This window comes from Salarias fasciatus, chromosome 15 (genome assembly GCF_902148845.1).
Source record: "Salarias fasciatus chromosome 15, fSalaFa1.1, whole genome shotgun sequence".
In the NCBI taxonomy this organism is placed as follows: domain Eukaryota; kingdom Metazoa; phylum Chordata; class Actinopteri; order Blenniiformes; family Blenniidae; genus Salarias; species Salarias fasciatus.
Window position 1 is genome coordinate 3,527,184 of NC_043759.1, and position 17,275 is coordinate 3,544,458.

At 45.1% G+C, this 17,275-nt stretch overlaps 1 protein-coding gene across 1 annotated transcript in view; it reads left to right on the forward strand.

Annotated features, from left to right (window-relative positions):
• man1a1 (mannosidase, alpha, class 1A, member 1) overlaps positions 1–17,275 on the forward strand; it is a 130,376-nt gene that overhangs the window by 30,130 nt on the left and 82,971 nt on the right. The window contains 1 exon segment of the mRNA XM_030110197.1: positions 8,525–8,621. Coding sequence (XP_029966057.1) covers positions 8,525–8,621 — 97 coding nt within the window.

Below are 17,275 nucleotides of genomic sequence, written 5' to 3' on the forward strand. Positions count from 1 at the left end.
GCTTTTTTTCTTTGAAGTTTGAAAGGTTTTAAAACGTTTCCAACGTCGGAAAGAGATCAAAAGACATCTGGCTTTGTTTGAGAAAAATGTTTTGTCAGCTTGGAAGATTTATCAATTTCACACAAATCCAGTCAACCACAAATGACTGTTTTTTTCTTCCCAAAAAAACAAATAAAAAATTCAGGCGTCAAGGTTTCAGAAAAGTTCCGTTTCTCCTCATTTACACACGATGCATTGAAAAAAGGTTGATTTTCCTCAACTCTCGACAGCAGTTCTCACTTCCTGTTCATGTTTCTCCTTCCTTTTCTCACTTCCTCGTCTGTAATTACTCCATCGCTCCAGCACCGAACGCCGTTGTGCAAGCTGCCTCCGGTTGTTCGTTTTTTTCTTCTTTTTTTTAATTCCTCTCCTGAACGTTTGTGGCTGAATAACAGAATTACTATTTGTCAGACTCTCGGTTTCATAACAATCATCTCCATAAATGCAAATGCAATTAGCCCCAAAAACAAGCGATCTGTGAAAGTGAGAAATCAACCTGTTATTTCCTGCTCCACCCTCCCTCTGTGTGACTCGGTAAAGCAGAAAACAACCTTTTTCTCGTCAGCATCGTTGTTCTTTTGTGCCGCTGGATGAAATTGAACCGACGCAGCCCGCCAAGCTCTGACATTTCTGCTGTGAGAGAACCTGCTTTCTGACCCAAATCCCAGTTTTTCCACCCGGTCGGCGCCTCACATGGATCCGTCCCCGGGGAACGCTTCTTCAGGGATCAGGGAGGGATTTCCTAAGTGGTTTACTGTTTCCATCCCCATATATGGGTCAGTGTTATGCTGAAGGTGTGTGTATGTGTGTGTGTGTGTCTAGGGGGATGGCTAACGGCTAATGGCCTCGACTCGATCTCGTGGAAATCCGTCCATTCTTATATAATTACTACTAGTTCATGTTTTCTTGAACGTAGCGGAGAAAAGGAAGCGCTGGTTCTGGGTTCCAGCTCCAGGACCGGGTCAGGTGGTCTTGGAAGGAGAATCCTCTGGAAGGGGTCGGAGATAGGATGCACTCTCCTTTATTCAGCCGGGGGAGATTTGACAAGATAATTTGGCCGGTGCCGGTGGAGGAGAGCGTCTTCAAAATGAAGAGGGAAACCTTTGGACCCGCTCCATTCAACACCGACGACGGCGCTCTTATCAGATCGTGTACGTGACAGAGGAGGGGGAGCTTTTCATTACTGAGAAATGGCTTTTCTTTTGTGTCCGCTGGGCTCACGGCTCCCAGAGGCAGGCTGGGGGTCGGAGACTCTCGCCACTGTTCAACGAATGACGCTTCGTTTTCACCGTTTCGTTTCAGAGAAGTTTAGAGTTCAATCTTCAGCGCTGTGGAAACGATGTGAAATAGCAGGAAAGCTGGAAATGTGGTCAGCAAGTCAGAAACCACTCACTAACCACACCTCATGGGAAATGAGTGTTTTCAAAATGTTGCATTTATCTCCCTTTCCATGCAGATAGAGTTGGAGTGTTTTCGAAAAACTATAAATTCCTTGATTTACACGTAGACAGAGTCAGAGCGTTTCAAAAAGTCATTTTCTGTTCACATGTGGAGTTGGAGCGTCTAGGAAAAGTTGTGTTTTTCTGTGTTTACATGTAGATGGAGCTGGAGCGTTTTGGTAAAGTTGCGATTTCATCTGTTGTGTCAACAGAGATGGAGTGCTTTTGAAATGTTTTGTTCTCCTCCGTCTACATGTGGATGCAGTTTGAGCGTTTTCGAAAAGGTGCGTTTTCATTCTTTCCCTTGAAAACGAAGTTGAAGTGTTTTGGGAAAGTTGGGTTTTCCTTTGTTTTCATGGAGAGTTTGAGCCCTTCCGAAAAGTTTAGCATTTTCACTTAAACACATTACTCTTAAAAACATGTAAACAGGATTTTATTGGAATAACAATGTAATAACATTGGAATAACAGGGCCTTCCTTCGTTCCACGTGGTTCTGTTTGAATAACCCACCAGCACTACCCAGATCTGTACAAAACAAGAGGAATCAAGCGGCTGCTTCTGTTCGACCACCTTCTGAGAATCGTCCTGAGCTGCAGAGCAGGAAGCCTCTTCCTGAGCAGCTGCTCCGAGATGCCAGACGGCCTCAGGTGAAAGAGTGAAGTGTGATTTCACACACACTCAAAGAGTTTTGTTTGACGGACATGGAGAGTGCAGGAGCCCACAGAGGAGATCTGCGGCCGCCCACGTGCCGGTGGCGAGCGGCTGCTCGTCTCTCGTACATCCAGGCCTTTTCACTCTGAAGCAACAGCTGGAGAAACGCCAGCAGGGACGGACGTGACAGTTCAGACTGGACTTTACACCAGGTCTGGAGGAAGTTCTGCAGCTTTTAGATAACTGAAAGACAAAGTCGGTCTCCGTTTTCAGTGTATCGGCCTTATTGGTCATTTTTTAAGGTGAACAGCTCGCCAGGTGATCCCACGCATGAGTAACGAGGTCCGAGAGTCCAGGAAGAGCTCCGTCACGTGTGTGTGAAACGCCACTTCATCATCGATCAGGCCTGTTCAGTAAACACCGACACACAGACAGCGAGGAAATCATTAACGCCACCGACCTCGTGCAGCTGGATGGGGCGTGTGTGTGAGTGTGTGTGTGTGTGTCGAGTGGCGTGGCATTCACATGTCTGCCATTAATAAAACAAAAAAAGAATGAAAACAATTATAAATGTATTTTTTTTTAATTTGCAAATGAAACATTTTAAAAAAATGCGATTTCTTGCGCTCTTCCCGTGAAGCTCCAGAATCTTGTGCTTTGATTGGTTGGAAAAAGAAATGCGGCTTCAGTGCCAGTTCCTGATGTATTCACATCATCGTTTTCGTCATTTCTTGCTGTTTACATGAAAACATACTATTTTTCTCCAAACCATTGCCGAATACAGCAAATGACAAAACGTTTCTCATTTAAAACTTTGTGTAACCGGAGCCTGAACCCGGCAGAAAGATGAGCTTCATCTGGTCAAACGCCAATAAAATGTTTTGAGTTTCAGTTCTGAGACGTCGTAAAGGTGAGAGAATATCGCGTTTATCTTCTTATGATAAAACCTTGATGAGATGTCTTGTCCTCGTTTGGAAAGTTGATCATGTTGTTGGATTTTATTCGATTGAAGGAGTCACGAACTTCTGTCTTCAGCTGTTTTCTTTCTTTTAATCTGTTCGATGATAAGCGCAGGAGGTGGGAACTGGGCGAGAGGCCGTTCCGCCGTCAGCCGATTGTAAAAGTTTATGATATTGTGGCGATTAAATCTCCGGTTCCTCTCACCGCAGCAGCGACCTTCAGGTTTTATGTGGGTTTGTCTTTTTATTCCCTGCTGATTAGTTTCGGCAACACGGATCCCCTCGCTGACGGCCGACACTTGTTCCTGACTGAGTGTGTGTGCGTGAGGGTGTGTGTGAAAGCAGCTCAGCCGTCGGTCGGCCGGTCGAAGCGGATCAATAGGTGGGGAAGGGGCACGATGGAGATCACAGGGTGACTGTCAACACTTCCCACCAGGCCCCTTCTGAAGACGCTCATCTTATCTTTGGCCTCTGCTGGTGTGTTAGTGTGTGTGTGTTAGTGTGTGTGTGCTTCAGGCCTCCCAGCCTGATTGGACACTTGAGTCTCCCGGCCTGGAAAACCATCGCACCCTCAACACCCGACCAATTAGCAGCACGTCTGAAATAGCTTTAGTGACCAGATCGCCGTGACGGAAACCCAGAGTCGGTAATCCAGTTAGAGCCGACACGTAGAGATCCTCGGCGCTGAATCCAATAAGAGGCTGTCCTCCTCAAACCGTTCCATCTGGGCCGGATCAAAGCACAGCTCAGCCCTGGAACGTTTGCAATAACCTGCTGTTTTTCTGAAAAGTGAAAGCGCTCAGTGAAGGTTCTGTAGCAGCTTTCTGCTGTCAGACAGTGACATCCAGTGGTAACAGGTGGCATCTACTGTTTAATTGACATATCTTGCCTTTTATTAGGACTCACACGACCAGAGGTTAAGATGGGAACATCTGATTTTTGCATTTTCCTTTCAGAAAAGTTTCACGTTTCCACGGCAACACATTGGAAACGGTTCAGCCAGCATGCCGGTCCACTAGTGGGCGCTGCCGTTTGTTTTGTTTTTTTTCAGAATCAAACCACACACATCTGCTGCAGCCATGATTTGAAAAGTCTCGTTTTTCTAAAGGTTTCGACGGTTTTCTGAAGGTTGTGTTTTCAGGGGCTCTGCACACTGAGCGGAAACTTCAACCCAGATCCTGTCACTGAAGGTCGTGAGTCAGTCCTGCACCGTTCAGAGTTTTGTCTTTTTCCTCTGAACCCCACTTTGTGTTTTTCCTAAAAACGGGGCAGTAATGGCCTTTGTAGTTCACGGTTTTCCACAAAGGATGGAGTAGAAGGAGTGGACCTGCTCTCACGCTGTGAGCGGCTGGGAGAGGACAGCTCTGTTTCCCCGCCGTCTGTGGCGCGGCGCCGGGAGGAAGGCTTTCCATCGCCGCCACTGTCGAACGCCCCCGCTCTCTCCCTCGCTCCCTCGTCTGTTCATGGCCCTCGAACGCTCCCCTCACATGTGGAGTGCAGGGAGCGAGCCGGAGCAGATCCAGCGGTAATTAGCGGCTTCGCTAGCTGTAATTAGCGGGTTTAAACGGGGGAGGCTATCGCTCGCCCGCCCTCTGATGTGAGTGGGAGAGGTTATGCAGATGAGGCTCGTGGAAATGGAAGGAACAGCGATGAGGTCGGACTCTGCAAGGTTAGTTTTTCATTTAACAAGATGCCACCAATACTGTCGGGGGCCTCTTCACGGTTTCAGCTAACAGTTGGCACTCATACCAGTTTATTTTTTATGATATTAGAGCATCTCTACTCATTGTTGAGACAACAAGCTTCAAATCAGAGGCTCTTCATCCTCCCCAGTTCAACCTGAAACCTCCGGCCATGAATAAAAGATTCTCCGGGTGTAGACGCCGTTTTTCGTTCCTCAGCCGCATAAGTCTGTCCCAGCTCTGGTTTTCTGATGCAGAAATATTCCAAAGCGTTTCTCGACTCGCCTCGACGGCCGGCTTCTGGCACGAAGTCCCCGTGACGGCTGTCAGCGGGCGTCTGTGGTCGACTTGTGACCCAGATAACGGCGGGAACTGAGCTCCGTCGGTATGTGAGCGCCGGGCGGCTTTCATCCAGGCTGCTACCGACTGGAGCTCTTTATTAATACGGGTTTCCTCAGTTTGGGTACGACAGCGCGGTTAAAAGCTCCAGTCCGTCGATGAATCTTGACTTAATAAAGTCGTTGATTGTGGAAGATTTCTGGACGATCCCGTCTTTTTTTTTTTTTTTTTTTTTGGTTGCTACAAATTCATTTGTTCATTCCGTCATACTCTGCTATACTTTGATTGGCTGGCAGTGTGGTAAAATCAACCCGTGTCCACCAGAATGGTGTTTCCTCTTTATCATCTTCGAGTTTCTACAGATGATTAGACACGTTAGATTTATTGAAAATGCAACTCAACAGGCGCCAAGGGTTGTACATCTATAATCACAATGACAGATAACGTCACCGTCGTAACGTTGACCGTCTTCTGTCTAAGATGAACCAAATCTCTGCTTTCAGGCTTCAGTTCAACCACAAGAGTCCTGCTGATCTCAGGTCTATGCACAGGTTTGTTTAGTTTTGTTCATTTGGCTTTTAGTGCAAGAGTTTAAGAGACATTTTAGTTTGGGAGTCACAAGAAACCTAATTTATATATAATGTATAGTAATCTTTGGTTTTACACTTTAAAGTTTGTCTTTGTCGTGGTGTGAAATGAGGATGTCTGTTTTCAAAAAACTACACTGTTGCTTCAGGAAATGACGACAGTCTGGTGCAAACTTACTGTGAAATGTCTGAAACATGAACTTCTGTAGCTGTGGCATTATGGGTGTTGTTACAAACTCACCCTGACAGCATTGCGTGGCTTTAATACTAGTAATTGATGGTATAAGTGACAGTGCTTGGAGTTTGACCTTGTATTGACGGTGTATTTTAGAAAAGTTGTGTTTTAACAACATCAACATTGAGCGTCGTGTTTTCCAAACGTTGCAGTCTGGAGAGTTGAATCAAACCGTCTGGCTCATTATCACATATTTCAAATGTAAAGATTCCTGCTGTCCTGCTTTTCATTCCCTGGTGACAGTAACGTCCGGCGGTTTGGTTGATGATCCGGCTGTCCGTCACTCCGTCTCCTCCAGCGATTGTTTCATGATCAGCTACGCATCAGGAATATTTCCGTCAGTTTCCCATCAGGCTTTGGCCCGTCGGACCCTGAAGCGAGCGAAAAGCAGCATTCTTGGTACGATTACGGCGCCGTAATCCACGAGGTCTTTGTTTCAGCAGAAATCCCGGCGGGCTGAACGCCGCGGCTCTAAGCTGCCGGAAAATGTCAAGAATCCAAAGCGTTTCTCTCTAATGAGGATGATGGTTAATTAACGACGCCGAGCGCCACGCTAAACACCGCGCCTGGTTTCAGAAGTAAAGATAAATACGTGAAAGTGGAAAACCTGAGAGTTCAAGACGTTGAAGTGTAAACACACAACTTTTCAGTTCCGTTTGAAACGCCGCGGCGTTAACGGGGCCTTGAATGTCCCGTGATGACTTCCTCTCGGCGTCGATCTCCTGCCAGGACTCGTCTTCCTTCCAGTCTCAATGAACCCGTTTACCACACAATAAAAGTCCCCGGCGGTCGCAGTCCATCGGTCCTGCTCCTCTTTTACGGCTTGTTGTCCTCCGGCTTCAATCCTCTCCTGATCATCTCCTCCTCCACTTTATATGAAGCACTCCTCCATTCATAGCTCGTGAAAACCTCGCCGTCCCGTCTCCCTGGACTCCACTCAAACCTCCGAGTTAAAGACGCACGCCATTTTCTTAGAACCGATTTACCATTTCAGGTTATTTATCATTCCAGTGTGTCGAGATTGTGGCTTTTCACGGAGGATGTTTTAGTGGTTTGTTTCAGCTGATGAGCTGTACTGAAGCCAGTCTTTCAGCCCGGTTTCCCACTGGATGGACCCCCCACCCCCCCAAATCCAGTTGGGCCACACCGGCGAGTCCCGCTGACCGAGTGACTCACTGACCGGCCGCCGCGGCCGCCGCTACGGCTCATAACAAACGGCGGCGGTTAGCGGCTGTTCTGATCGGCGAGCCGTTCGTCCTTGAGTGAGATAACTCAGAGTGAGTCAGCAGCGAGTGGAGGAGCACACACACACACACACACACGGGCCTCGCTCCACATTAAAGCCGGCGGTAGCGCGCTGCTTTGCTAGATGCCGCTCTCAGCCAATGGGTGAGGAGATGTGTGTGAAGGTGGAGGATAAAGAGGTTTAGCGTTTCTAATCCGGAGGCAGGTTTCCATGAAGCCGCGGGACGAGGACGTATCGCCCCGATCAGATACACACACACTCAGGAGGACCTGCTGCTGAGTGTGAGGACGGGAATCGAATGCTCGCCACGGCGGCGCTACGCCGAGCGTCCCGCCAACAGGCCACACTTCAGCAAGGCCTGATGGGAAACCGTCAGTTTTCATCCCACGAGGTGAAAATGTTTCATCACAGGAGAAGTCTGAGCTCAACCGATGAGCGACGACGTTCAGTGACGACACTGAGACTGAGTCGTTTTCACGGCTGGACGATAGAATTATTACAGCGTGATCTACCAATAGATATGAGACCTTAACCTGACAGGACACGATCATCTGTCCATCTTCCATCTATCCAAAACTTCTCCATCCATCCATCCATTGCATTGAAAGTACCTCAGATGTAATCAAGTGCTTTTGTCCAGATGGATCTGTATTGATCTGTTTGATCGGGTTCATTGGGGAATTTGTGATTGTAAAAGCAGCAGAGCGCCGACAGACGACGAGAACACGTCGGTTAACTTATCAATAAAGAGGAAAAACGCATCATATGAAGCAACACAAAGTGCATTACAGTGTTGAAAACAATAATCGGTATATAATAAAATATAGCCACACCTTCACCGTAATCTCACACACACACACAGACATTCGTTGCTTATCATTTGGGAGACATGGATAAAATGTCATTTAAAAGCCACCACTACACAAAAGTGGGCTTAAATCAATATTTATTAGACAATTACATGAAGTGACTATTTATCTATCGTGTTCTTCATTGGTCCACATCAGTTTGACCTGTCAGAGGTGAAGTATGGAGCCATTATTGGGTCATTTTTGACAATGAGAAAAATGTACTAAAAGATTATTGGATGATGAAAAAAATTGATGTGGAAGTGATGCTGAAAACTTTCATTTTGGGGCTAAGATGTAACTTTCTGAAAACACTGTTCACCTGGAACATTATCGTTCGGGCGTCGTGCGGAAACTGATTGATCCTCGTCTGTTTTTGGCCTGATCCCCGTCGCCTTCATTAATGTAACTTCAATCAGCTCAGAGTTCATTATTTCTCTCTTTGTGTTCCCCCCCCCCCCTCCTCCCACCCCCTCCTCTTCCTCCTCCTCCTCTCAGATGATGAAGCATGCGTGGGATGGCTACAGACGCTACGCCTGGGGCTCCAATGAGCTCCGGCCTGTCTCCAAGCAAGGCCACTCCAGCAATCTATTTGGTGAGTGACACACACACACACACACACACACACACACACACACACACACACACACACTGGGATTGATCTCTTGTCCCTGCCACCAGCAGCCTTGGCCTTTAGATTAGCAGCCAAATTGGCCGTCAGTTGGAGCCATCCGTCTCCAAATGTCAGCTTTATCTTTATATATTTATTTTGTGTTTGCGCCCCGGTGCCGATCGGCGGCGTGCGCTCCGATAACGAGCGCGGCGACGTGGGCCGTCTCGCTCCGTCTCTTTTCACACATTTCTCTCCCAAGGTCTTAATTGTCCGTCCGCCTCTCGGCGCTAAGCTAACGCCACGCCATGGGAAACGCTGCGTGTCTGTATGTGAGCGCCTGAAGGACTTCAGCTGTGACTGAAGCCAGTTATAGTAGAGTGTGTGAAAAATACAATGAATACAGTTAAGTTCCTGTTTTGCTTGTTTCACCTCAGCTAATTTCATTGTCTGACTGGGACAAAATGTTGACTTATGTTCTTTTCCCATCGCTCTAAACTTGAGTTTATTTCTACAACTTGCTTCATCTCCACTGAGGCTGATCCTCACGCCGTTTCAAGTGGGAAAACGCATCGTTTTGTTTCGCGTGTAAACTGCAACGTTTTGAAAACGGTGTCCGTTTACATGTGAAAGGCAGAAACACTGAAACTCGTGTAGGTTTTTTTTCCACATTTGGACACTAGTGGGTGCTGTCGTAGCAGTGTTTCAGAAAAGTTGCGTTCACTGGTCCACACAGGAACGCCGCACACCAGCTTTACAAATCTCAATCCGGGCTCACCAACCGTACACACTCAATTCCACCTCCACAAATCAAAACACACACACACACACACACACACACACACACACACACACACACACACACACACACACACACACACACACACACAGAGGACAGTCAGCGTTGAGCCGGCCGTGCTGCCTCATCCTCACTGTCGCCCTCAGAGCGAACATGAAGCCCAGAGCGGACCGTCACACAGATTCGCCTCGACAGCACATTTTCCAGAGCCGCCGATCAATACGACTTATTAAAACTTTAATGGCATCATCAGGTTTAATCGGCGCGGCCTTTGATGGGTTTCTCTCTAATTGGGTGGAGGGACGGCGGCATCACGGAGCCGTGAAGCAAGGCCCTCGGTTCCTCGCCTGGTTTTCGGCAGGCGGCTCTCGGCTCCCGGTTTGATTTTCAGAAACAGAAGTGGGTTTAGATCGACGGAGGAACGCAGCGGTGTTCAGTGATGGATGGTGCTGGGTGGAGGTGTTTGTTTATGCACACATTAGGAATAATTCACTCCGACTGATTGGATTGAACAAAGGAGCTTGGAGTTTTAATTTGTTGGGATCTCTTGACCTGATTGGGTTCTTGACAAAAGTGTTTGTTTAGCTACCTTTAGAGAGAGAGTGTGTGTGTGTGTGTGTGTGTGTGTGTGTGTGTGTGTTGCGTTGACACAACAGTATTTTCAACTGAAAACAGCAGCATTCAGGAGTCTGTTAACACAACAGCTGTGCTCCGAGATACTGAAAATGCAGCTTTTTAAAAAATTGCTTAAAAGGTGAAACTTTGTGAAAATGTTGAGGCTTGTCTGAATGAGGGGAAAATACAACTTTTTGAAAATGCTCCAAATCCAACTTCATGTTCACGGGAGAAAACAACTTTTTGAAGATGTCTGGAAAGGTGAACCTTTCTGAAACTGGTCTAACTACTCTGTGCAAATGGAAGAAAACACAATACATTAAAAATTGCTACCATGGGGAAACTTTAGGAAAATGTTCAAACTCCAAGATCTGAATGGAAGAAAACCCAATTTATTGATAACGGCAAGCAAGGTGAAACTTTTTGAAACAGCTCCGACTCCTCCATATAAATAGGAGAAAGCTCAATTTATTACGAATGAATAGCAAGATGAAACTTTTTGAAAATCCTTCAACTCCTTCATGTTAAGGGAAGAGAACGCAGCATTTGGCCCCCTTCGGAGAGGTTACCACTTCAGGAGGGTTTAGACAGTGTAGGAGTGACGCAGACAAAAAACACGGCAACTCTCATACAATTGGCTCTGGAACCAGGAAGTAGTGACGGTCTAGCCCCGCCCACCAAAGTCGTTCAACTCCGTGCCTCTCGGTTTGAAAGAAGAAAAGTTGACCAAGACTTTGTTGATGTTTAATACAGATTGTTTAAAGGAAAATTATTCTTCAGTAGTAGGTCATAAATGGAGACGTATTTAATTGTTCTATAGTAAATTTGTTAGTTATTGCGCTTTTCAAAAGAGGAAAGAAGTGCTGACGGAACTCAAGCATTTTTTAAAATAAAAATTAATGTAGACTAACAGAAATTTGAACGTATCCGTGCACTGTAATAATCAACACATTAGTGTTAGTAAAGGTGTTTTTTTTTTTTCAAAAGTTTGATTGATCTTCTTTCATGAAAAGAAGTGCCAATAAGAATACCGTTAAAGTATTGGATGAAAGTAGTAGTGCCGATAAATTCTGAATGATTCCATCATCCTGGGCTACAACCCCTTGGAGACACCAGATGTCCGACTTCAGTCATTAACATTGAACAAATCAGGCGAGTTATTTTCATACGCCATGTTCTCTATAAACTGACTGAAGTCTTTTTACCTCGGCGCCTTCCAGAGACTGAGAGGACGGATTGAGTCGGGCGAGAACAGCGCAGACAGGCCAGCAGGCTAATCCCTCCATTAGTATTCACCCAGACGCCCGCCTCTCTCTCCCTACATTTACGTTTGATAAATTCCGGTAATGAAACAGTAGATGGAATTTACACAAAGCTGATTGAATTTCCTCATTAAACATAAGAAGGCAATCATGAAAAATGAGCTTGTAAATCTTCCTCACTGTGAAATGAAATAGACTTTGCTCGGCGAGGAGGGTTCACGGGTTTCCCTCGACGACTCCGGTCGTGTCTGCGCAAACACCGCGACAAGTACCAGACGGACGGAGTTTGACTTTCTGCTTTAAACCACGGAGAGTTTTTAGCTCCTCAACAAATATGAGCAGGAAGATGTTAGCGTGAATGTTTGCAGCACATCCTGGAGCTTTACTTTTAGCTAGAAGACGCTGTGAATTTCACTCAAAATTAACAAACAAGAGAATCAGCCAGTCCAGGAAGTCCTTTAATGTTAGCCTAAAGCTAGTCAAGGAACTATTTAATGTTAGCCTAAAGCTAGTCCAGGAAGCTCTTTAATGTTAGCATAGAGGCAGTCCAAAAACATCTCCAATGTTAGCCTAAAGCCAGTCCAGGAACTTATTTAATGTTAGCTGAAGGCTTGTCCAGAAACATCGTGAATTTTAGCCTAAAGCTGGTTCAGGAAGTTTTTAATTTTAGCCTAAAGCTATTCCAAAAACATCTTTAATGTTAGCCTAAAGCTAGTCCAGGAAGCTCTTTAATGTTAGCCTAACACTAGTTCTGAAACATCATTAGTTTTAGCCTAAAGATAGTCCAGGAACTTCTTTCGTTTTGTTCTTCCTCTGCATCCTTTCTTCATCGTTGTCCTATTCTTCTTCCTCTTCTAACTCGTCCTCTCCATTGCATCTTTCCTCTTCTTCTTTCCTCTTTTCTTTCTTCCTCTGCCTGTAACTTGTCTTCTCTTCTTCCTTTCCTTCTTTCATCTTCTGACATTTGGATCTTTATCTTCCCGTCATAACATGTCAGAATCAGATGAAGTTAAAAATAAAAGTGTAAATGTTGGATTGATGACACAAGTTACTGAAATATGTCCATTTTTGCTTTTCTCACGTCTGCTGTTTCTTCTTCACATCCAAACCAGCTGAAAGTTGTAACTCATATTCGCCTCTTTTCAGCCTGGAGCCAGAACAAGAAGAAAAATAAAATTCTTTGTGTGTGTGTGCGTGTGTGTGCGCGTGTGTGTGTGTGTTAAACATGCTTGACTGGGCTACAGCACATTTTAAAGGTCAGCACTACTGATGTCTCCAGTTGGAGCGAAACAAAAAAAGCTGAAATGTTTAGGTCGCTTGCATCCAGCCGTGTGTGACCCAAACTGGGAAGTGTGTGTGTGTGTGTATGTGCGTGTGATGCCATCTGTCTCGTTGCTTCTCGCTTTGGGCCTTTCCAGAGGACGAATCATCAAACGCTTTAATAAGCCACTTTGCGGTGAATTCGGCCGAACGGAGCGAAACCTGGAAGCGTTTTATCTGAGTTTATCTGAGGGAAGACTCTTGGTGACGGACTTTTAGACCAGACGGCTGCTTCGGACAGGACTCAGTAGGACTGTTATAACTCAATATACATGTATTCAGACTGGGAGAAGAGCCTGGAGAATCCAGGAAGAACATGCAAACTCCACATTCATTTAGGACTGGACTGGTCCTGAATGTGTGTCTTGGCTTTATTATAATGTGAACAAATAGGTAAAATAAAAAGTGCTTAAAACATTAAAATTAATATGACCTAACCGTAATATAATATAGGTGCAATGTATGGAGTGCATGCATGTATAAGGACTGTCAAATAATGATTTTAATCATTATTTGCATGATTTAAGTAGTTTGCATTTTGAACTGCAATTTAAAATTCAGTTGCGTTTCAGTGCAGTGTTATATATCATTTATATGTTGTTAAAATATATCATTGAAAAATAGAATATATATATATATTTTTTTTAAATGGCACTTAAACATATCAAACCAATAATAGAATGTGCCAATAAGAAGCATGAAGACACCGAAAGTCCCATTTCCTCACTGATTTAATCTCCTCCTGGATATTTATTGCGGCTCCTCCCTCCGGAGCTGGATCCTCCTGGCCCGGGGTGGACCGTGACGCGACCTGGTCCCGTCAGATCCCAGAGAGCTTGGACCGGGTCCCGGGGCCGCGGCCGGCTTCCTGCCAGCATCCGATTTGGGCCATTGGTCCAAATCCAGCACAGATGTCTGTTTAACCACGCTCTGTTATCCCATTAAAGCGGCCCCGGCTGGCTCACGATGCTCGCCGTCCTCCACTGGACGGCAGCTCCAGCGGTACGACTCGCTCTGCGGCGGTCGCAACGCTTCGCCGCGGAATGTCCACTTTTCAGAGTAAACGGGGTTTAGTTTGACTTTATGATGGAAGAAGCTTCAGTTTATCTACTAAAAATAAGCTTCATAGCAGATTCCTCCTCGTTAAACAGCTTCAGTGTTTTCAGAAACGTTTCAAGTCTTTGTTTCCCAAACTTGCATGTTTACATGGAAATGTATCCGTATGCAGTGATAGCGTGTTGAAAAAGTTGCCCTTCCCCCGTTTCCACTGTTAGTGTTTTCTAAAAGCTGCATGAATTTGGAGTGTTTCTGCGTCTATGGGGCAGAGCATTTTCAAAAAGTAGCATTCCCTCGTTTCCACGGAGACAAATTGGGAGCATTTTCAACAAGTTACTTTTCCCCCGTTTCCACAGGGATGGAGTCGGAATGTTTCAAAAAGTTGCTGAATGAAAGACGAGTTTGGAGTGTTTTCGAAGTTGCTGTTCTCCAGTTACCAGAAAGACAAATTCAGAGTGTTTTCAGAAAGGTTCAGTTTCCACGGAGACGAATTTGGTGTTTTCAAAAAGTTGCTGTTTCCACGGAGATGAATTCAGGGTGTTCTCAAAAAAAGTTGTAGTTCCCATGAGTTATTCCAACAACAGCAGGAGCGTTGTTCTGTCCTATCTGGTGTCATTTAGAGCCAAGAGAAAGAGCACTGTGATTTGGAAGAACATCGCAAAACTAATGAGGTATCAACTGCGTTCATGTTCGTTTATCCTAAAATCCTCGTCTTTCCGTCTCCAGACAAGTCGTCCAGCAGGTTACGTGGTTTGACATGGAGTCACGGGAAACGGCCGCCGCCGTGTTGCGCTCGTCTGGCGATCACATGTCAATCTCTGTAATTGAAATAGATGGAAGAAGTCTGCTGGGGCCTTCCCTCAGGTTTGTGTGTGTGTGGGGGGGAAATGTGGTGTGTCCAACACACACACACCACACACACACCACACACCACCACCACACACACACCTTGCTGCCTCATCTCTTGAGTCTTTATTAGAGAAGAGTCGGCATCCACGTTGAATTAATCACACAACGAGCCATCTCTCTCTCTCTCTCTCTCTCTCACACACTCTGTCTCTGTCTCTGTCTCTCTCTTTCTCTGGAGCTGTGACCTTTGACCCTGCAGGGTTTGTTTTTTATCTCAGTGTGCAGCAGCAGCTTTAAACACATTCACACTGAGATAAACTCTGATTGTTGGTGCTCAGCTGGAAATCTCAGAGAGACGGGAGTTCTGTGTTTCCACTCGAGAACGTCTCGCAAACAAGGCCTGAGGTGACGAGGGTGACTCTGATGTAAAACAATACTGAGGCTTCCAGGGAGCTTTAAGTTTTGTTCACATTTGCTCTTGATGCCTAAATCTTTCTAAATCAACTCTTCTCTTAATTCGCATTAACGTCGTAATGCTAACATGTTCCGCGTTGAGACAACGAGCTCGTAAGAAAAAGAAAAGGCATAATTTTTTCTTTTTGGACTAATTCTAATAACAGTAGGTTTGACAGCAATGAAATGTGGTTTGAAGTTAATGTAAAATCATGTATTAGCGTAAATGACAAGATCATCAGCATAACAGTTATATTTGGTAAATTTTGCCCATTGCTCTCCTAGTTGGAACTAAAGATATTGAACGGGACTAACATAACTAAATTATTTCTTTCATCTAGTATTAATAAAAACCTTTTGATGTAAGTTTCAAGTTCCACAGTATTTAAATGACCGTTGAAAAGGTTAAATGTGTGAAACATGAGCTGTGATATTCAAGTTCATAGTTATTTGTGGTACATGTTACCAGTTTGAGTTTGAGTTTGAGTTTTGTTTTATTTTAATTTGTTGGTTTCTTGAAATGAGATATTCTTAATTACTTGTGATAAAGTATGTGCATGTTTAATAACTACTGATATGTACAGTGTTGATTTTAACATGTCAGAAAATGGTGTAACCCGTAGTTCTCACAGTTTTCATGAACAGTAAACAAGTTTGTTATCAAAGTAAACAGAGGATGTGACCATTTTACAGAATCACAATCTACAAGCTTGTTTTGGTTTAGCGTTAGCTTAATCATCGGCTCGTTAATGTTAACGTGTTAGCAGCTGGAGCTGGTAGCATCAGTCACTGTTCAGTGTAGTGAGTTCATCGCGTTGCGCTGTTGTCCGACTGTTGCCTGCAGCCTGATCAGGTGTGGTTTTGTGTCGGCTGTTTCCTCGGCTTCACTTTCAGTCCCTCCTTTCTGACGAGGATCAGATGTTCGACCACACGCGAAGCACGCCAATGCCTTTCACTCTAACCTTGACAAAAAGTGTTGACGCCCAAGTCTCTGCCAGCCAGAGCCAAGAGGTTAATACACTTTGGGATATTTGTGTGTGTGTGAGTGTGTTTTCTGCCTACGCTAACACGATTAGCCAGAGGCTTAGCCATCACTTTTTCTCACCTCCTCTCTGCGACCTCTCCGAAAAAACTACATCCGGCGTCGGCGGTGGCGGCCGAGGCTAAATGGGATCGGCGGCCCGGCCGCGAGCGAACGCGTCGGAATGAAACCGCGGGATTAGGGATTAGCCCGGGAGTTTGCGTGGCGTTAGCATTAGCATGTGGCGGCGCTCAGGGAATCCGCTCGGTGTTGATCAGCTGAGGAAGGCGCTGAGCCGAGGAGAGGAAGACGAGGAGGAGGAGGAGGAGGAGGAGGAGGAGTCTGGAGGCTGAGGCTGCTTGCTTTGTGTGTGTGTGTGTGTGTGTGTGTGTGTGTGTGTGTGTGTGTGTGTGTGTGTGTGTGTCTCCACTCATTAAGGTGGGAAGAGTGAATTTGGTTGACTCTCTTCAGTCCTCATCATTAAACTCAAATGTGTTCAAGGTGACAGAAGCTTCTGGAACAGCAGCTGATCGATCGATCAGGATGATCAGTCCTGCAGTTACATCTGAAACAATAAACATGTTTTTTCCCTCATCTTGATGCATTTTTTTTAATTCTGTATAGCATTTCACCATATTTCACAGATTATAAGTTAAATTAATTAAATTTTTGCCTGGCCATGTGTATTATGATTGCAAAGTGATTTATATGTCAACCTATATCTGTACACACCGTGTGTGACCACTAGATGCCACTGTGTGACAACAGAATGCTGCTACAGTAAAAAAATTCAAGGCTAATCGTGGCAGAAAAACATGAACGGAGGAAGAAATTCACAGAAGGTTCTGGAACAAAAGCTGCTTGACCTATATGTTTAACACTGCATTTACATTTGGGCGTGTGATTTTATGTTTCTCTCTTCATTATACACTTTATATCAATTGTTTCGGAAATACAGTCAGTAGATTTTCAGAGGAGCTTATTAAATGGAAGATCAATACAAGTAAATGCTTTTTCTTTTTTTAAAAGTTTTTACAGTACCCATTCTTAATGAGAAAATCTGTTATATTTTTTTTATGATGCTAATTTGAAAAATATGGGACACGTGATTTTGCTTGGCCAGCTAGCATCGCTAACAGCAGAGCAGGAGTTTCAGTATCAAAACTGCAGTTACTACTGTGTCGTTGAGTAACCTAAGAGGTAGTTTATTCAACGCAACGTCTCTCTCTCCTGCTTCAACTCACGTTCTTTATTCCACTAACAA